Raw genomic sequence first — 21,030 nt, forward strand, 5'->3', positions numbered from 1 at the left:
CTATGTCTAGGAATATATCAGGCTTTGCTTACGTTCTTCCTCTTCTTTTAGTGTCCACATTGTACCCATTCTTCAAGGTCCAGATGGAATGCCACTTCCTTCTTGAAGTTTCCTGGGAGCTCCAACTCACACTCATGACATCTAAGTAATTATCCTCATGGGTTGGAGTTGTGACAAAATAGTTGAATCCTCTTTTTCTCTTGTTTCGTTAACAAGATACCTAAAGGGACCATTACCTGCGACAATGGGACATGCGCGGATAGCTATCTGAAGTACATATTTGTCATTTCCAAAAAGTGGTTCTTTTTCTGAGGAACCAGTAAAAAAGAAAAAAAAAAAACCCAGTATTTTGGAAATGACAAATTTGCTTAGTCGCCTAGGCTGGAGTGAGGTGGCATTATCAAAGCTCACTGCAGCCTCAATTTCCTGGGCTCGAGGGATCATCCCATCTCAACCTCTCCAGTAGCTGGGACCACAGTTGTGCGTCACCACGTCTGGGTACTTATTTTTTTAATTTTAATTTTTTTTCAGAGACCAGGGCTCTCTGTTGCTCAGGCTGGTCTCGAACTCCGGGTCTCAAGAGGATAAAATCATAAAGTGCTGGTATTACAGGCACCGCAGCAGCCCCAAATGCTGTTCTTTACTCATACCTAGCAGCTCCTCTGGTTGCTTGAGGGACCATGTCTCAAATACTACCATGTATTGATTTTTCTTTTTGTTTAAAGGATAAAAGTGAGAGTACAGTAGGACGTCTCCGGGCTCCAAGTACGTCCTATAACCATTCATCTTTTATTCTTAATGCGTGTGAAATAAAGTTTGAAAAGAATAACCACAGACATACTTGTGACCACAAGCCACAAGAAACATAGTCAAAAGTGCACTCTCAGTGCTGCTGCCGACCGGGCACGGCGCTAGGCCTGCATCTGCGCTTTCCTGAAGCCTCAGTGTCTCATCTGTACAACGTTGATAATCCTCGGCAGCATCTCTTTCCCAGGGTTGCTCTGAAGGGTTTTCTTTGGGGTGAATTGCCGGGCGGTCGGCCTCCCAGGAGCTGGGGGAGGAGCCTTCCTTACGCGACGCACTTCCGTGCGCGAGGAGGGAAGATCGTGGCGGAATGCGGGTGGCCTCGGGCGGAAGGCTCAGCCGGGACAGGTTGGGCCGCAGCTTTGCTGTGCTGTGCGGTGCGACGCCCTCCGCAGTAGTGCGCGAAGTGTTAGCCACCGCGCCAAACAAGCTGGACGTGCGTGCACGAGCGTGCTCGGACTGACAGGGAAGCGAGAAGGGCGCCAGGGCGCACCATAGAAAAGTCGCGGCGTAAACGTACGACCCAGCCCGAGGCGGAGGGGACAAGAGCGCCGGGGCAGGGGCGGCGACGCGGCGGCGACGCGGCGTCCCCGGTTGGCGCCCCTGCGCGGCGGTCGGCAGTCTCCGCAGCGCCCCAGGTGGCCGCCGGCGGGGTCGCCGCCGGGGGAGCGGATTTGCTCCGCCTCCGCAGGGCTCGGCTGCCCTCGGCAGCTTCCCCGCCTGGCTCTCGCTCGACCCTCCTCCCCTCCCCCTCCCGGTTCGCGATGGACGGGGCCTCCCCCCCTCGCCGCCGCTGCCGCCGCCCGCAGCACCGCGCGGGCCTCTGAGCTGCAAGGCCTGAGGAGCCGCGTGCTGGGAACGGGACGTGCGCTGGCTGCTGCCGCACGGGAGAACCTCTCGCTTCCCTGTCACCAGGTCCCCGCGGAGGAAGGGGAGGGACGAGGCGCGGCTTTTCCTGTGCCGCCTGCCCGGTTCGACCTGCGCGGCCTGCGGCTTCTTGGGAACTCTAGGGCCGCGGCCGGGCCTGGCTGTGCCCGTGGCCTGCTGGGAGCTGGATCCGAGCGGTTTGGAACGACAAGCCCGAGTAAGAGCCTGCGGGAAGGGGAGGCGGGAGCGCCTCGGACCGTCGGAAGGGCCCTGCGTGGGGGCCAGGATCCCGGACGCCCGGCGACTGGCGGAAAGCGAGACCCCGGCGCCGAGTGAGGTCGGCCAGGCTGCTGCCGACTTCCCCGCTGGCCCCTTTGTTCCCCTTCCGGGGCCCTGCCGGCGGCGGGGCCCGGCTTGCCCGCGCCAGAGCCCCAGGCCGGCTCCTTTTGCCCTTGAGAAGGGTTCGCTGCCAGGCCTTCGAGTTCGGGCGCAGCTCCCGGGAGACCCGGCGCCCTGCCTGGCCCGGCGGCCTCTTCTCGGGCACCAAGGCTTGCTGCTGCTTCCCCAGAACTTCCCCTCCTCCTAGACACAGGTAGTTAACTTAGTGGGGTTTGGTGCTGGGAAACCAGAGCGCGGGGGCCAGCGCCTCTCAGCTCCCGGCTCGGCTGGGCCCCGGGCGTGCGGTCAACCCCGCTGGTCGCCGCCGTTGGGTGCCCACCGCGCCCCGCCGCCGGCTTCCCACACCTGCGGCTGCGTTACGTAGGACCCAGAGCTGTCCTCCAGTTAGGGCGCTTACGGGGCGTTTTTGTAATGACTTGTCTGTTGGGGCTGCTTCTCGGTTTTGTTTTTGTTTTTTTAACCAACTGCCCTATCTTGTGAAGATGGGAAAGAGGGCCCTAGGTTGGCCTATATTCGGATCCGTAACCTGCTAGTCCATTGCATTTACTTTTAGTCTTTCTTTTTTTTTTTTTTTTAACTTTTAGGAATAGTCGTCACGACTGCCAAAATTCCTAACCAACTATTTATTCATAGATAAATCTTATATATAATTGTCGTTTGTATGTGGACATCTTTAAAATAGAAGTAAATTGAGAAGTCAGCAGAATTTGTGAAGTTGATGGTAATTTTGAAGGAGAAACAATTTTAAAGGGGATTGGATCAAGGTGTTTAGAGTTTACTCAAAATACTGAATCTAACCCTTATCTGAAGATCAGTTTTGGGTGGAGAAGGAAGGGATGAAGTTTGCCGGAAAAAACAGAACCTTTAGTTAGGTGTTCTTTGCTTTTTGGCATAGACTTTAGTGATAGCAGTAGTGGGATCTGAAGCTTGACTGTCTTTGACACAGACAGCTCTGGTTTCTAGTTAAGCAGCAACCTAATCAGCTTATATACTCTGCGAAACTGGTTTTCATTTGGTGTGATATCTGTACGTTAAACCTGGCGGATGAGGAAAGTTGAAAAACTGCATTAAGCACTCTTATGTGCAAACGTACTTAGCAGTCTTTTTTAATTGCTAAGAGGACACTATGAAAATTTGGTTCTAGCAGATGTAAAGGAAAAATTTAAGCCCAAGCTGATCAGTCCTGGACATTTAAAGGACTTTTTCCCCTTTACTTTTCAAATTTAAGCAAAGAGGCTTTTAAAAAACCATGGCAGATGTGGACCCAGATACATTGCTGGAATGGCTGCAGATGGGACAGGGAGATGAAAGGGACATGCAACTAATAGCCCTTGAACAGCTATGCATGCTGCTTTTGATGTCTGACAACGTGGATCGTTGTTTTGAAACGTAAGTACATTCCTTCATCATCTTCCTTTGGGTTACTGTAGTGACATCTGTTTTCAACCATTCCCTGACTTCAGTTTATGTAGAAATTTCTCTAGTGAATTTTAACACATATCTTTAAAAAAATTCCTGAAGAGTTTTGTATTTACATTTTTCCAAGAAATAAAAATTGGTAGGTGAAGTAACTCTAGGACTGATAATTACGATGACACAAATACATATTTGTTGAATGAATGTGAATTAGTAGGAATACTAATTTTAACCCATAGCTTGGTTGATTCATTTTCAAAATATGTCATGAACTGGGGAAAATACAAATATTTATATTCATAAAGGTATGTATTTCTGTACCATGAAATTGACTTATGGAATAAGAGATGATAATAAACATGTTTTGAACTGCCCATTTCTTCATTGATGTTATGTGACAATACTTTTGTTAAAGCAGATCATTGGTTTGTAAATTTCAGTTTGGGAAGATATAAATTGGATCTTAAGCATATATCAGAAGAGTAGAAAATTTAGAGTAGTAGAAATATTTTGAAGTTTGAGGAGTTTAAACAATTTTATTGAGAGGTTATAACTTAGTATTTATGTGAAAATATAAAAGATAATTCATACTAGATAGGCCTTAAAGCCATTTTTTCCCTCTTATATAAGTCATAACTTGTCCAGTCAGAGTAACCATTCTTCTGAGTGTTGAACATGTGTTTAATTTTTACTGTTTATTTTATATTTGTATTTACAGTTTTGAACTCCAATAATAAGTAATTGAAAACTCTGATGTTTCTTTATTCATTTTAATGCCATTTTAAGGTAATTAGTAGAAAATGTTTGAGATGTTGACCTAAAATTTGATATAATTATCTTAATGTGTTTCAGGTGGGAATAAAGTCTATATTAGTCAATTGGCAAAATTTTTAAAGTACCTTGAATTTTGATTATTGAATAACTTTCAGTTGTAACTCTTGTTAAAACAGTGCTAAGATAAGAATTCTTATTAATAAAATTTCCAAATTACAATTAGTTAGTGGTCCATTTGAGACGGAGTCTCGCTCTGTCGCCCAGGCTGGAGTGCAGTGGCGCGATCTCGGCTCACTGCAAGCTCTGCCTCCCGTGTTTACGATTGGCAGGGTTTTGAGTATGTAAGAATAACTTAGCCCTTAGTTGACACTTGTTTTAGCAGGATTTGCAGTAAAGTAGATTAAAAAAATTTTTTTTTTTAAATTGTTTTCCTCATCCTGACTCTCAAGATTAAAAATTGTGTTCATAGATTTCATTAGGGGTAACCTGAAAGTTACTTTTGGTATTTTAAAACTCACACTTGTCAGTCAAGTCAGTTGTCATTTCGTAGCTTCTGTTTAGTACTAATATATAGTAGAGGTATTTGCTATGACATTTAAAAAAGTGTTGCCATATTAAAACAGTTTAAAGGAAATTTTTAAAATGTAAAATTTATCTCTGTAAAATTCTTCCATCCTAACATAACAACAGTTACTTTTTCCATTTTCCCTTCTAGGCTTTATTCACATATAGTATGATGTAATTTTTTTTTTAAGAGACTGGGATCTCACTATGTTGCCCAGGCTGGCCTCGAACTCCTGGGTTCAAGTGATTCTCCTATCTCGTCCTCTTCACTAGCTGGAACTACAGACTGTGCCACCATACCTGGCTTTATAATGTAATTTTAAGGAAATGAACTTAACTGAAGTTAAGTTAGATGTGATTTACTATGTGAAGGTACAAGAGTATTTCAAGTTGAAGGGATTTGGTGTACCGTATGTTTGGTGTACGCCGTGTTTGGTGTACCGTACCAGTAACCTCCAAAAACTAGACATTTGATTTAATTTTGTGTTTGTTTTGTTTTTAAACATTAGTTTGCTTTCTTCATTATATAGCCAGATTTTCTTTTGTCCTGGTTCCTTCTTGAAACTAGTGAGGCAGGCATAGGGAGATGGAAAGAGTGGGCTGTGTCCTCAGAGACTTGGGTTCAGATTCTTGGTCTGCTGTGTTCATTAGCCCCTGAGAGTCTTACTTTCTTCCCCTGTAAAATGGAGTCTCATACGGAGTCTTGCTCTGTCACCCAGGCTGGAGTGCAGTGGTGCAATCTTGGCTCACTGCAACCTCCGCCTCCCAGGTTCAAGTGATTCTCCTGCTTTAGCCTCCCAAGTAGCTGGGACTACAGGTGCACAGCACCACACCTGGCTAATTTTTGTATTTTTAGTAGAGATGAGATTTCACCATGTTGGCCAGGATAGTCTCCATCTCTTGACCTCGTGATCTGCCTGCCTCAGCCTCCCAAAGTGCTGGGATTACAGGCGTGAGTCACCATGCCCAGCCAGTAGTCTTTTTTCCAGTGGGCTTTTTGGGAGGATTAAAGGAGAGAATGTATGTTAAGTGTTTTGAGTAAAGTGGGCTACCCACTGATACCATCATTAATAAATATCTCATTTTTAATTTTATTTTAGCACTTTATTCCATGAATAAAGTGATTGATTTGGGAAGGTCTTTTAAAATTATTTTAAACAACTCAAGTCAGGCAAAAAAAGCAAGATGATATGCAAATTTTGAATATTGGTAAAAATCTTTCATACTACCTTGATTTCATAAAGTAGTAGCAAATAGGACTTAGTTCTGTCTAATAAACCAAAACATGCCTGTATGTCATGATAATATGTTTGCCTAGTTAACTTGTCTTGATAGTTACACGTCTGTTTAGTCAAGAAAGGCAGGTGGTGTGGTAGAAACAATGGTCTCTGCAATGGGATAGCCTTGGGTTCAGATACCTGCCTTTTCCACTGAATCGTTGTATGATAGCCTTTGGAGTCTGTTTCTTCATCCTTGCAGGATTTTTCTGAAAATAAATGGGATAATAGTCAAGGATTTCTTTTTTCTTTAACTTAGTATTGTACATGGCTCTCCACTTTTTTTTTTTTTTTTGAGACAGAGTCTCGCTCTGTCACTCAGGCTGGAGTGCAGTGGCGCGATCTCGGCTCACTCAACCTCCGCCTCCCGCATTCAAGTGATTCTCCTACTTCAGCCTCCTGAGTAGCTGAGACTACAAGCATGCGCCACCATGCCCGGCTAATTTTTGTACTTTTAGTAGAGACGAGGTTTCACCATGTTTGCCAGGATGGTCTGAATCTCCTGACCTCGTGATCCGCCTGCCTCAGCCTCCCAAAGTACTGGAATTACAGGCGTGAGCCACCATGGCCAGCCGGCCCTTCACTGTTTGTACCCATTTTGACAGTGTCTTTTTGAAGTTAAAGGAATATAACTTTTTCTATGATGTGTCAGTGCTTCTTATTAATGCCTGAACTTATCAAGGTAATGCTCCAGAAAGTAAAACATGTTCAAGACTGGTTTTTGCTTTTACCTGATGTATGATTGAGCTCTAAAATGTAATATGGCTAGGTGTGGTGGTGTGGTGGCTCACACCTGTAATCCCAGCACTTTAGGAGGCTGAGGTGGGCCGATCACTTGAAGTCAGGAGTTCGAGACCACCCTGGCCAACATGGGGAACCCATCTCTACTAAAAGTACAAAAATTAGCTGGGCATTGTGGCATGTGCCTGTAATCCCAGCTACTTGTGAGGCTGAGGCAGGAGAATCTCTTGAACCTTGGAGATGGAGGTTGCAGTGAACCAAGATTGTACCATTGCACATAGCCTCAGCAACAGAGTGAGAGCCTGCCTCCAAAAAAAAAAAGTAATATGAGTTATTAGCTAATGAGTATTTTTGTATTCACATCAAAATAGGTGATCATTGTATGTATTAATGTTATAAATGTGTATCATGGGCATTTATAGATCTTGCTACTAAATCTTAATATAATTTGAAAGTTATGTCCTCTGGAAATTGAACATCTCAGAAGATGCTTTTAGGTACCAGAAGGCTCTATTTAAAAAATAATGATGTCACTTAATTTTGAGGGCACAAAAGCATATACAGTAAAAAGTCTGTTGTCTTCCCTTTCCTGTCTCCTGGTTACTTGGTTCCTCTTCCCAGAGGAAACCACTGTTAATCATTTTCTAGTGTATCTTTCAAGAGATATCCAAGGAACATTTTGAGTCCAGATTCCAAAGCTGTTGAACACAGTGGTAAAAAAAATCTTTTTTGGTATGTTTACACTAAAAGGTAAAAAAATACCTGTACAGGAACAAGTTGTTTTTATTTTTGTTTTGTTTTGTTTTTGAGACGGAGTCTCACTCTGTGGCCCAGACTGGAGTGCAGTGGTGCGATCTCGGCTCACTGCAAGCTCCGCCTCCCGGGTTCACGCCATTCTGCCTCAGCCTCCGGAGTAGTTGGGACTACAGGTGCCCGCCACCACGCCCGGCTAATTTTTTTTATATTTTTAGTAGAGACGGGGTTTCACCGTGTTAGTCAGGATGGTCTCCATCTCCTGACCTCGTGATCCGCCCGTCTCGGCCTCCCAAAGTGCTGGGATTACAGGCTTGAGCCACCGCGCCCGGCCTAGGAACAAGTTTTTTAACCTTTAAATTGTCTACTTTATGTCAGGTCTTGGAAAGGTATGGTGATGACCAAAACAAATAAATACAGGCTCTGCCCTTATGGTGCCTAATAGTCTAATAGGGAAGACAGATAATTGTGGAAAAAAATTGTGGTTACAAACTGTGTTAAGTGTCAGGAAGGAAAAGCTCAGGGTATTATGACAGCATGAATGAAGCAGGGACAAGACCTAGAGAGGTGGGGATGGACTGAGTGGTCTTTGGGGAAGTGGTTTTTCTTTTTTTTTTTTTTGAGATAAGAGCCTTGCTGTCTCACCCAGGTTGGAGTGTGATGGCGCGATCTGAACTCATTGCAACCTCCACCTCCCAGGTTCAAGTGATTCTCTTACCTCAGCCTCCCCAGTAACTGGAATTATAGGCACATGCCACCATGCCTGGCTACTTTTTGTGTTTTTAGTAGAGATGGGGTTTCACCGTCCAGGCTGGTCTTGAACTCCTGACCTCAAGTGATCTGCCTGCTTTGGCGTCCCAAAGTGCTGAGATTACAGGCGTGATCATTTTTTCTTTTTTAAAAAAATTAGATGGAGACAAGGTCTTACTAGGTTCCCCAGGCTCATCTAGAACTCCTGAGCTTAAGTGATCCTCCCGCCTTGGCCTTCCAAAGTGCTGGAATTACAGGCATGAGCCACCGTGCCTGGCCAAGAAAGGGGAAGTGGTTTTTCCTAGAGCTAGGAAGGATGAGTAAGGAGAGATAGGAAGTGGGGACAAAACAAACAAATGCTTGTAGACTTGATTGGAGGCTGTGATCCAGAGAGACAGAGGGTTTTGTGGTAAAAGTAGAAAGTTGAATAGATTTGAGAGAGATTCGGAAGGCAAGATAATCAGAACTTGTCAAATGATTAAATATGAGAGAGTGAGAAGGAAGTGTCATGGATGACTCAGGTTACAATGGATGATGATGCCTCTCACTGAGAGAGAACACTGGAAGAGGACCATATTTTGAGGTATTGAGATCATGAGTTTGAATTTGGATATGTTGAGTATGCGGTACTTTTGGGACAACTCGGGAGATATTAAGGAAGCAGTTGTATAAATGACTCTGGAAATTGGAGGTGATGCCTGGATTAGAGAAAAATGTTAGAGTCAAGCGCCTGTGGAGGTTAATTGTGGCTATGGGATGTGATTGAGGTCTAGGGCAGTGATGCTTAAACTCTATGGTCTCAGGACTTCCTTAAGCTCTTAAAAATTATTGTGGATCCCGGGCTGACTCTCTTTTCGGACTCAGCCCACCTGCACCCAGGTGAAGTAAACAGCCATGTTGCTCACACAAAGCCTGTTTGGTGGTCTCTTCACACCTATGCGCATGACATTTTGGTGCCGTGACTCGGATCAGGGTACCTCCCTTAGAAGATCAATCCCCTGTCCTCGTGCTCTTTGCTCCCTGAGAAAGATCCACCTATGACCTCTAGTCCTCAGACCAACCAGCCCAAGAAACATCTCATCAGTTTTAAATCAGGTCTGGAGGCTAGGAAGCCTGGGAGCACAGCACCAGCATCTGGTGAAAGCCTTCTTGCTGCATTATCCCAATGCAGAAGGACAAGGGAGCGTGCAATAATGGCATGATTTTACTCATGAGAGGACTAAGTAGCAGTGAAAAGGAAGAATACAAAAGAAGACAGTGCCTATTTTCTGAGACGTTTCCAAATATCAATGTGAAAAAGATTACCAGAAGTCAGCAGAACAGAAGAGTTTCTTCCTGCTGAAGGATTCATTATAGAAGAAGATAAATGATTATCAAGAGAACTGAAAGCAAACTATCTACTCTACTGGTTGCCAAGCATCAAATACCATGGATGGTCTGACTTTTGGGAAGGTAGAAATATTTCCACAAAGGAGTTTCCAGTAGCTTCATGTGATTATTACGATGCTAAATATTGACCCACAGAAAATAAGCATTCAGTAAAATTTTACTTTTTTAAAGTAATCTAAGCACTTTATTGCTTCTTTGTTGATTAAATCTCTTATATTCATGCAAAAAAAAAAATTATTGTGGATCCCGAAGAACTTTTGTTTATGTTAATATGCTTACTGCTATTTGCCATATTCAGAATGAAACTAGGAAGTTTTTTTTTTTTTTTTTTTTTGAGATGGAGTTTTGCTCTGTCACCCAGGCCAGAGTGCAGTGGCACGATCTTGGCTCACTGCAACCTCTGCCTCCTGGGTTCAAGTGATTCTCCAGCATCAGCCTCCCTGGTAGCTGGGATTACAGGTGCACACCACCGTGTGTGGCTAATTTTTGTATTTTTAGTAGAGACGGGGTTTCACCATGTTGGCCAGGCTGATTTTGAACTCCTGACCTTAGGTCAGAACCCAGGAGGCGGAGCTTGCACTGAGCCAAGATTGCGCCAATGCACTACGACCTGGGCGACAGAGTGAGACTCCATCCCAAAAAAAAAATTATTATAATAATAAACCCCTTATGTGTTAAAATTTTTTTTTTTGAAAAATAACTTTTTTAAAAGAAAACGTTTTGGGAGGATAGTGGCATTGATTTACATTTTTGCAAGTCTCCTTAAAATCTGCCTTAATGGAAGATAGCTGGATTCTCATGTCTGCTTCTGCATTCAGTTTGTTGCATTATGTTATTTTGATTGAAATATATGAAAAAATCATCCACAGATGTATTTGGGGAAGGGAAGAATATTATATTTTTTTAACATAATCATGGATATGCTTCTTTAATAACATATCAAAATTCAACAAGTGATAGTTTCTTAAGGGTTAGTTATAATGTGGATTCTGTTTTTTTTTTTTTTCCTTCAAGACAGGGTTTCGCACCCAGGCTGGAGTGTAGTGGTGCAATCTTGGCTCACTGCAACCTCCACTTCCTAGATTCAAGCAGTTCTCCCACCTTAGCCTCTTCAGTAACTAGGACTACAGGCACACACAACCACACCGGGATAATTTTTTTATTTTTAGTATTTTATGTTGGTCAGGCTGGCCTCGAACTCCTGACCTCAAGTGGTGCACCTGCCTTGGCCTCCCAAAGTGCTGGATTACAGACATGAGCCACTACACCCTGCCAGGATTAGTTATACAGTTATATTAGTTATAGTAATGTGGATTCTGATATCATGTCAGTGAATTTATACTCTTACATTAAAATCTGATGGTCTGTCTTATACTTTGAGTGACTATTTTACCCATATTTACTTTCGCAAAAATCATGCATTGGTCATGTGGAAAATATCAGTCCACTGAGTTACATAGATTTTCCAAATGTGGGCGTATCTCATTCCACAGTGCCAAAAAGTCATATTTGTTAATATGACTACCACTCTCATCAGACAAGTTTTTAAATATTCAGAAGCTGGCAAGCTCATGGTATGAAATACAAGTTTTCCAAAATTGTCATTTTTGCTTGTTGAGTGTTATGATTGGCAACAAATACTGTTGATTGTTTTCCTTGAAATGAAAGGCATACGTGATTAAATTTTGAGAAAATGTTTGCCAGATATCCAAGTCTGAATAATCAGTTTGTCTGATAGTCCTTCAAGTAAAAAAGGTGTTGCAAGGAAAAAAGTGGCTAGTTCAGTTCTCAAGTTATGTACTTTGCCATGATTCTTCAGTATGCAGTGCTTTATAATTAATTCCCATTTCCTTTAAGTAGAATATTGAAAAGATGTATCTTCAAGGGTTGAGATTTAGTAAATTGAATACTTTTGTTGCGTCATGTAGTTTATTCTTTGGTGAAATTGGCTTTTTTCGTAATACTCGTGCTTGGCAGTGAAGAATACAGTTAACTAGTAGTACAGCTTAGTGCTACTGCCTTGATTCGTATTAAAGCACCTGCACTTTTATCCACCATTGCTTTTACATCATTAGTGCACGTGTAACACAGGAAAGAAAATGATTCAAGAAGAGAAAGGGCAATTGTTTTGAATACTAGTGAGAGGTCAAGTAGGGTTAAGATAAAAAGATGTCCTTTAGATTTAGCAACATTCTCAAGGTCATTGATCTTAATGAGAGCTGAGTGGAGTAGTGGTAAGGGGCAGATTTAAATGGGTTGAGGAGTGAGTGGGACGTGAAATTGAGGACATTTGGAAACTTTTTTGAAGAATTGAATTGGAAAAGTAGTGTGGGTTTTTTTCTCTTAAAGGTCAGAGAGCTAAGAGAGCGAGTGAATAATCCCTAGGGTAAGGATTCTGAAAAACTGGGAGAGAATTGGCTTTTGTATAGAAGCAGTACTTCTTAAATTTTAATGTGCATAATGAGAATCACCTGGGGATCATGTTAAGCTGCATATTCTGATTCAGTTGGTCTTGTATGAAGCTTGATACTCTAAATTTCTAATATGGTCCTAGATTATGCAGAAGCTGTTGGTCAGAAAATCCTACCTTGAGTAGCAAAACCCTGATCTACTGGTGGAGAGACTGGTTTTAGGCCAGTCTACTAAGAAAGAAGTTGTATGCTACCGTTATAACAGAGAAGATGGAGACGTTAGATGCACATGTTTTGGGTTTGATGGTAAAAAGTTGAAGGACTGGGGCTGGGCGTGGTGGTTAATGCCTATCTGTAATCCCAGCACTTTGGGAGGCCAGGGCGGGTGAATCAGTTTTGAGGTCAAGGGTTCGAGACCAGCCTGGCCAACATGGTGAAACCCCATCTCTACTAAAAATACAAAAAATTAGCCAGGTGTGGTGGCACACCCCTGTAATCACAGCTTCTCAGGAGGCTGAGGTATGAAAATAGTTTGAGCCCAGAAGGTGGAGGTTGCAGTGATCTGAGATTACAACACTGCATTCCAGCCTGGGTGACAGAGTAAGACTCTGTCTCTTAAAAAAAAAAAAAAAAAGGGGCCGGGCGCGGTGGCTCAAGCCTGTAATCCCAGCACTTTGGGAGGCCGAGACGGGCGGATCACGAGGTCAGGAGATCGAGACCATCCTGGCTAATACGGTGAAACCCCGTTTCTACTAAAAATACAAAAAAAACTAGCCGGGCGACGAGGCGGGCGCCTGTAGTCCCAGCTACTCGGGAGGCTGAGACAGGAGAATGGCGTGAACCCGGGAGGCGGAGCTTGCAGTGAGCTGAGAGCCGGCCACTGCACTCCAGCCTGGGCGGCAGAGCAAGACTCCGTCTCAAAAAAAAAAAAAAAAAAAAAAAAAAAGGTTGAAGGGCTGGGTGTGGTGGCTCATGCCTGTAATTTCAGCACTTGGGGAGGCAGAGGTGGGAGGATAGCTTGAATCCAGGATTTTGAGACCAGCTTGAACAACATGGTGAGACCCTGTCTCTATAAATAATAAAAAATTAGTTGGGTATGGTTGCTTTAGTTGATTATGGTTGCACCCATAGTCACAGCTACTCAGGAGGCTGAGGTGGGAAGGATCACTTGAGCCTCGGAGGTGGAGGCTGCAGTGAGCCCGTGATTGTGCCGCTGCACTAAGCCTGGGCTACAGAGTGAGACCCTGTCTCAAATAAATAAGTAAATAAAATTGAAGGGATTTGCATCTGATGATTATTTTCTTCTTGAAGTATGAGATTAAAAAGAGTGGTAGTATCTGGGATTGGTATGGAAAAGTGAATATGCTCAGTTAGTGCTAGTAGCTTTGTAACAGACATCCTTTCATCAAAGCTAACTATAACCAGAGTTATAGTCTTTTTTTTTTTTTTGAGCTGGAGTCTTGCTCTGTTATCCTGGCTGGAGTGCAGTGATGTGATTTCGGCTCACTTAAACCTCTGCCTCCTGGGTTCAAGTGATTCTTGTGGCTCAGCCGCCCAAGTAACTGAGACTACAGGCATGTGCCAGCAAGCCAGGCTTATTTTTGTATTTTTTATAGAGACGGGATTTCACCATGATGGCCAGACTGGTCTTGAACTCCTGACCTCAGGTGATCTGCTCGCCTTGGCCTCCCGGAATGCTGGGATTATAGGTGTGAGCCACAGTGCGTGGTCCTGAGTTATACTCTTAAAAATTGATTTGCCTGTACTACTACTGCCTTTTACAGAATCTGTTGGGTTCTTTTTTTTTTTTTTTTTTTTTGAGGCAGAGTCTCGCTCTGTCGCCCGGACTGGAGTGCAGTGGCGGATCTCAGCTCACTGAGCTCCGCCTCCCGGGTTTACGCCATTCTCCTGCCTCAGCCTCCTGGTAGCTGGGACTACAGGCGCCCGCCACCTCTCCCGGCTAGTTTTTGTATTTTTAGTAGAGACGGGGTTTCACTGTGTTAGCCAGGATGGTCTCGATCTCCTGACCTCGTGATCCGCCCGTCTCGGCCTCCCAAAGTGCTGGGATTACAGGCTTGAGCCACCGCGCCCGGCCATCTGTTGGGTTCTTTACCTAGCGGGTTAAATTTAAATGTCTTCAAAGACCCCTCCTGCATGTTCTCACACGTATACACTACTACCACTTTACTATATTTTGAGTTCTCCACTGGACTATGAGCTCATCTTTGTTTTCCCATTGCTGAGCATAGTGCCTGGCACACAAATAGCTAATATCCAGATGGTGAAGGAGTGAATTGAAGAAATTCCTTATATTGGACCTGTTTTCCACCTAATGCCTAAAATGCCCATGGAAGATGTTTGTGGAGTTGAGAAACTGGTTGTTAGTGTGCAGGTGGAAGAGTATTGTATTCTTTTTTTGTAGCAGAAATAGTAATGGTATCAATAAGTACTTTCCTGACTTTCTATGATAAATGTACCTGCCCTTTTTTTTTTTTTTCTGAGATGGAGTCACGCTCTGTCGTCTAAGCTGGAGTGCGGTGGCGTGATCTCGGCTCACTGCAACCTCTACCTCTCGGTTCAAGCAATTCTTCTGCCTCTGCCTTCTAAGTAGCTGAGATTACAGGCGTGTGTCATCACACCCAGCTAATTTTTGTATTTTTTAGTAGAGACAGGGTTTCACCATATAGGCCAGGCTGGTCTCAAACTCCTGACCTCGTGATCCGCCTGCCTCGGCCTCCCAAAGTGCTGGGATTACAGGTGTGAGCCACTATGCCTGACCTGTACCTGCCTTTTCTATATTGACCTGTTTTCTTCTTCTACCCAATGACAGAGTAATAGGGAAGTGAATTACTTTTGTTGATCAGCCCTGATCCTTCTCTGGAGAAGGAATGTTCATTGATAACATCAAATATGTTCAATCCTCAAGAGTTAAATAAATGAACCAAACACGGTGGCTCATGCTTGTAATCCCAGCACTTTGGGAGGCTGAGGCAGGTGGATGACTTAAACTCAGAAGTTCAAGTCCAGCCTGGCCAACATGGCAAAATCCCGTCCCTACTAAAAATACAAAAATTAGCAGGGCGTGGTGGCACGTTCCTGTAATTCCAGCTTCTTGGGAGGCTGAGGCACGAGAATCGCTTGAACCTGAGAGGCGGAGGTTGCAGTGAGCCCACATTGCACTATTGCATTCTAGCCTGGGAGACAGAGTGAGACTCTGTCTCAAAAAAAAGAAAAAAAATTAAATGAATTTCTGTAAACAGACAGCAACTGTGTATGTGCTTCTTTTCAGTGGACAGCAGAGAGAAGTGCTGGAATGAGAAACATTGTCTGCGAGGGTTTCTAACCTGGTACTCCAGGGGGTCCATAGGTGATTAAATTCAGGGAGCTTTTGTGACGATTACCAAAGTTTCTGTCAGCTAAAAAAATGTAGAGGCCAGGCACCACTAGTGGCTCACGCCTGTAATCCTAGCACTATGGGGGGCCGGGGTGGGTGGATCACCTGAGTCGGGAGTTCGAGACCAGTCTGGCCAATATGGTGAAACCCCGTCTCTACTAAAAATACAAAAATTAGCAGAGCTCTGGTAGCATGCACCTGTAATCTCAGCTACTTGGGAGTCTGAGGCAGGAGCATTGCTTGACCCTGGGAGGCAGAGGTTGGAGTGAGCCGAAATTGCACCACTGCACTGCAGCTGGGCTGCAGAGTGAGACCCTGTCTCAAAAACAAAACAAAAAAAAGTTAAAAACAACTGTTAATAGTTTTAACAGCAAAAATACAAGGAAAATTGATCAGATAGATTTTTATCATTCTTATGTATAGGTATGATATTGTGTTTTATAATACTTTGTAAGTGTGCTTTGCATAGTTCTTGACTGTATCATTAGATTGAATTCCTCAGAGTCAGTGAAGTCTTTCTTACTCATCTTTGTATCCTACCCCCAACACTTAGCATAGCACTTGGCATAGAAAGGCATTCAATGGATGTGTTGAATGAATTGCAGTCAAATTTGTATGTGTGTTTTAATTGGAGAAAAGCAAACTCACGTCTTATAATTGGACTTTACCCCCTTTTTCTTTGCAAGGGAAAACCATAATTTTCAGCTACTATACCAGGAGTTATTTTTAGCTCAGACCAAGAAAGTTAAGGCTGGGAGCAGAGGCAAAAATGGAATATGAAATGAATCAAAATATGTTGTGTTATTTGTTGTCTTTAAGAAACCAGATGTGTTCAGGTTTTTCAGCTAAAATATTTCATTTTTTAAAAATGAAGTGCCTGATTTACCGACTATTTTATAAAATATCTCTTCTATAGATAATGCCCTTTAAAAAAAAAAAATGTTGAATTCTTTCATGTCATTGCCAGTCTTCTGAAATCTTGGCCCAAGTCCAACTGAGATAGCCTGAAAAAAGCTATAGTTATAGTACAGAAAATATTACAATTCCCAGGGAAATTCTTTCTCTTTGGAACCTCATGTAACCTTTTTTATTGTTTTAAGATACTTATCTTTGCTTCCATCAGGGAAAGATTCTGATGTCTTTACAGGTAGCATTTTGGAAACCAGTGCCTAATTTGGAGTCATCTGAAGATTCTTCTTAATCTCACTTGTGTGGTTGACTACTCTGACAGGAGTTCTGTATAGACTGATTGATCCTAAAGTTTCCTAAATAAGTCTCCTAATCTATTGGTGTTATATTAATAATATAGTACTCGTTTTAAGATAATAACAAAGAATTTCTACCTATAATGTAAGAGGTAAATACTTGGCAAGCTTAAAATTTTGAATAACTGTCATTATATATAACATTTTGTGCCATAGAAGTATCATTTTAGCATTATTCAGGGAGGGCTGTGATTATTCTATGAATGATAGTTAATTTTTTCTTAAATTTGTTTAAATTACATACGGTGAAGTTAACTTTTTATTATTGTACATTGCTATGAGTCATGTAACCACCACTACAATTGAAATGCAAAACGTTTCCATCACTTTGAAACATCATCTAGTGCTGTCCCTTTGAACTCAAACCCTTTTCCCACCCTAGTGCCTGGCACTTGGTGGCCTGTTTTCTGTTGATATAGTTTTGACTTTTCATATATATAATATGTAGTTTTTTGAGTCTGATTTCTTTCACTTAGCATATTGCATTTGAAATTCATCTATGTTGCTATTGTATCAATAGTTCCTTCTCTTTAATTGCTAAGTAATATTCCTTTTCATGGATGTTTTGGTGATTATGACCTAAACTGCTATAAACAGTAGTGTATAGATTTTGTGTGTGTAAGAACATAAGTTTTTAAAAAATATTTGTTTATTTATTTTTTGAGATGGAGTTTCGCTCTTACTGCCCAGACTGGAGTGCAGTGGCTCGATCTTGGCTCACTGCAACCTCTGCCTCCCAAGTTCAAGTGATTCTCCTACCTCAGCCTCCCAAGTAGCTGGGATTACAAGTGCCTGCCACCATGCCTGGCTAATTTTTGTATTTTTAGTAAGAACGGGGTTTCACAATGTTGGCCAGGCTGGTCTCAAACTCCTGACCTCAGATGATCTGCCCACCTCAGCCTCCCAAAGTGCTGAGATCACAGGCATGAGCCACCGCGTCCAGCCATAAGTTTTTATTTCTTCTGAAATTCTTGGAGATAAATTCAGCAAGATGTAGACATTGAAAAACTTATTTCAGAATTTATATGGAAATGCAAAGGACTTAGGCTTGCCAAAACAACTTTTATGAAGAACAAAGTTAGGAAATAATGCAGCTTTATCTTTTAGTATTTATTATACAGCTGCAGTAATGAAGACAATGTAGTATTGATATAAACAAAGACAAATAGAACAGTGGAACAGAATACAGAGTTCAGAAATAGACTCCCACATATATGGAAAACTTACTTTGACAAAGGTACAAAGGCAGTTCAGTGGAAAAAGGATAGTTTTTTTTTGTGATGCTGAAACAATTGGATATCCATATGCAATAAGTTTAACTTTGATACATATCTCACACTATATATATATTTAAAAACCCAAATGAATCACAGACCTAGTTGTAAAACTTAAAACTACAAAACTTCTAGAAGAAAACATAGGAAAAATTCTTTGTGACCTTGCGTTACGCAAATATTTCTTTAGATAAGCACCAAAAGCACAGTTCATAAGAGAGTAAATTTTTATGTTTGAAGCTTTTTACTGCTAATTTAGTTTCTGTGATAGATACAGGATTATCCAGGTTATCTAATGTTTCTTGCGTGAGTTTTGGTAGAATGTCTTATTTTATTTTTTTTGAGATGGAGTCACTCTGTCGCCAGGCTGGAGTACAGTGGTGCGATCATGGCTCATTGCAACCTCCGCCTCCTGGGTTCAAATGATTCTCCTGCCTCAGTCTCGGGAGTAGCTGGAATTACAGGCGCGTGCCACCATGCCTGGCTAATTTTTTGCATTTTTAGTAGAAACGGAGTTTCACCATGTTAGCCAGGCTGATCTTGAACTCTTGACCTCAGGTGATCTTCCTGTCTCTGCCTCCCAAAGTGCTGAGATTATAGGCGTGAACCACCACGCCCGGCCAGTAGAATGTCTTGTAAGGAATTTGTCTGTTTAATCTGAATTTAAATTTATGGGCATAGAGTTGTTTGTGATATTCCCTTTTATCCTTTTGATATCTGTAGGATCATTAGTGATAAACCCCCTTTTCATCCTGATATTGGTTATTTTGTTTAATCTGGCTAGAGATCTATCCATTGTTCAAGAACCTTTTCCAAGAACCAGCTTTTGGCTTCATTCATTTTCCCTATTTTTCCTGTTTAAAGCCTGCCTCAGGCTCCCAAGTAGCTGGGACTACAGGCGCCCGCCACCTCGCCTGGCTAGTTTTTTTTTTTTTTTTTTTTTTTTTTTTTTTGAGGCGGAGTCTCGCTCTGTCGCCGGGACTGGAGTGCAGTGGCCAGATCTCAGCTCACTGCAAGCTCCGCCTCCCGGTTTACGCCATTCTCCTGCCTCAGCCTCCCGAGTAGCTGGGACTACAGGCGCCCGCCATCTCGCCCGGCTAGTTTTTGTATTTTTAGTAGAGACGGGGTTTCACCGTGTTAGCCAGGATGGTCTCGATCTCCTGACCTTGTGATCCGCCCGTCTCGGCCTCCCAAAGTGCTGGGATTACAGGCTTGAGCCACCGCGCCCGCCAACCTGGCTAGTTTTTTGTAGTTTTTAGTAGAGACGGGGTTTCGCCATGTTAGCCAGGATGGTCTCGATCTCCTGACCTTGTGATCCGCCCGTCTCGGCCTCCCAAAGTGCTGGGATTACAGGCTTGAGCCACCGCGCCCGGCCAAATTTATCTTTTATATACTACTTTAGTTGTATCCTACAAAGTTTGATGTTATATATTTATTTCATTCAGTTAGTAATTTTTTTTTTTTTTTTGAGACAAGGTCTGGTCCAGACAGAGAAACCCCATCTCCAGCCCAGGCTGGAGCCTGAGGCAGGAGAATGGCGTAAACCCGGGAGGCGGAGCTTGCAGTGAGCTGAGATTCGGCCACTGCACTCCAGCCTGGGCGACAGAGCGAGACTCCATCTCAAAGAAAAAAGAAAGAATAACAAAGAGCCAGCTGTGAAAAGAGTTGGGGGAAAATGATTTTAGACAGATGGAACAGCACACACATTAGCTTCTTTCTGTCTATCTGTCTATAACTGTCTCTGTATTTTGAAAATCATGTGTTCAGGCCAGGTGTGGTGACTCACGCCTGTAATACCAGCACTTTGGGTGGCCAAGGTGGCCAGATCACCTGAGATCTGGAGTTTGAGACCAGCCTGGCCAATGTGCTGAAACCTCATCTCTACTAAAAAGTACAAAAATAAATCTAGCCAGGCCCAGTGGCTTGTGCCTGTAGTACCATCTCCTTGGGAGGCTGAGGCAGGAGAATTGCTTGAACCCAGAAGGCAGTGAGCTGAGATTGTGCCACTGCACTTCAGTGATGGAGCAAGACTCCATTTCAAAAAGAAAAACAAAAAACCATGAGTTTGTACAAGTATTTCTAGTTCTAATCTAACACCACAGGGCTCATGCTGGTTTTCTCTTTCTGTATTTTCAGTTCTCTTTTCCTTCAGTGAGAAACGTGGCTCCCACTATCCTTAATATATTTATTTGATCAATTCTCCTGTATGTATCAGTTGCCCATCACTGGGACATTCCATTGCACAAATGTCCTGTTCATTTTGCTCATGCTGTAATATCCTGTACCAGAACAATCTCCTCTTCTTTCCAGATATGCTGCTCCTCAGTGCCAGTGCTGGACATAACTCTTATGTAGATGTGTGAGGGGTTATTCCAGTAGTCCAAACCAGACTTTGAAGTTGACTTAGAGGTTTTTTATTTGATTTTAATTTATTTAATTTTATTTTTGAGAAAGTCTCACTCTGTCGCCCAGGCTGAAGTACAGCGGCGTGATCTCGGCTCACTGCCCCCTCCGCCTCCAGGGTTCAAGGAGCTGGGACTATAGGCACAAGCCACTGCCCCTTGCTAATTTGATTTTTTTCTATTTTTTAGTAGAGACAAGGTTTCGCCACATTGGCCAGGCTGGTCTTGAACTCTGTAAGTCAAGTGATCAGCCCATGTTGGCCTCCCAAAGTGCTGGGATTACAGGCATGAGCCACTGCACCCCGCCTGTTTTCGCCCAGGCTGGAGTGCAGTGGTGTGATCTTGGCTCACTGCAACCTCCGCCTCGTGGGTTCAGGCAATTCTCATGCCTCAGCCTCTTGAGTAGCTAGGATAATGGACACGTGCCACTGTGCCCGGCTAATTTTTGTATTTTTAGTGGAGATGGGGTTTCACCATGTTGGTCAGGCTGGTCACCTACTCCTGACCTCAGGTGATCCACCTGGCTCGGCCTCCCAAAATGCTGGGATTA

At 43.2% G+C, this 21,030-nt stretch overlaps 1 protein-coding gene across 5 annotated transcripts in view; it reads left to right on the top strand.

The window, feature by feature from the left end:
* Window positions 1-1,485: 1,485 nt before the first annotated feature.
* Window positions 1,486-21,030, top strand: part of HECTD1 (HECT domain E3 ubiquitin protein ligase 1) — a 109,196-nt gene continuing 89,651 nt past the window's right edge. For 4 of the 5 annotated variants that reach the window (XM_033188338.1, XM_033188340.1, XM_033188341.1 and 1 more), the window contains exons 1-2: window positions 1,759-1,888; window positions 3,299-3,459. In XM_033188338.1, the coding sequence (XP_033044229.1) occupies window positions 3,320-3,459 (140 nt within the window). In that variant the 5' untranslated portion in view covers window positions 1,759-1,888; window positions 3,299-3,319. Of the gene's footprint in view, window positions 2,264-3,298; window positions 3,460-21,030 lie in introns of all 5 variants that reach the window. The other variant, XM_033188339.1, reaches the window with a different exon arrangement.

This window comes from Trachypithecus francoisi, unplaced genomic scaffold (genome assembly GCF_009764315.1).
Source record: "Trachypithecus francoisi isolate TF-2019V2 unplaced genomic scaffold, Tfra_2.0 Lachesis_group3, whole genome shotgun sequence".
Lineage (NCBI taxonomy): Eukaryota > Metazoa > Chordata > Mammalia > Primates > Cercopithecidae > Trachypithecus > Trachypithecus francoisi.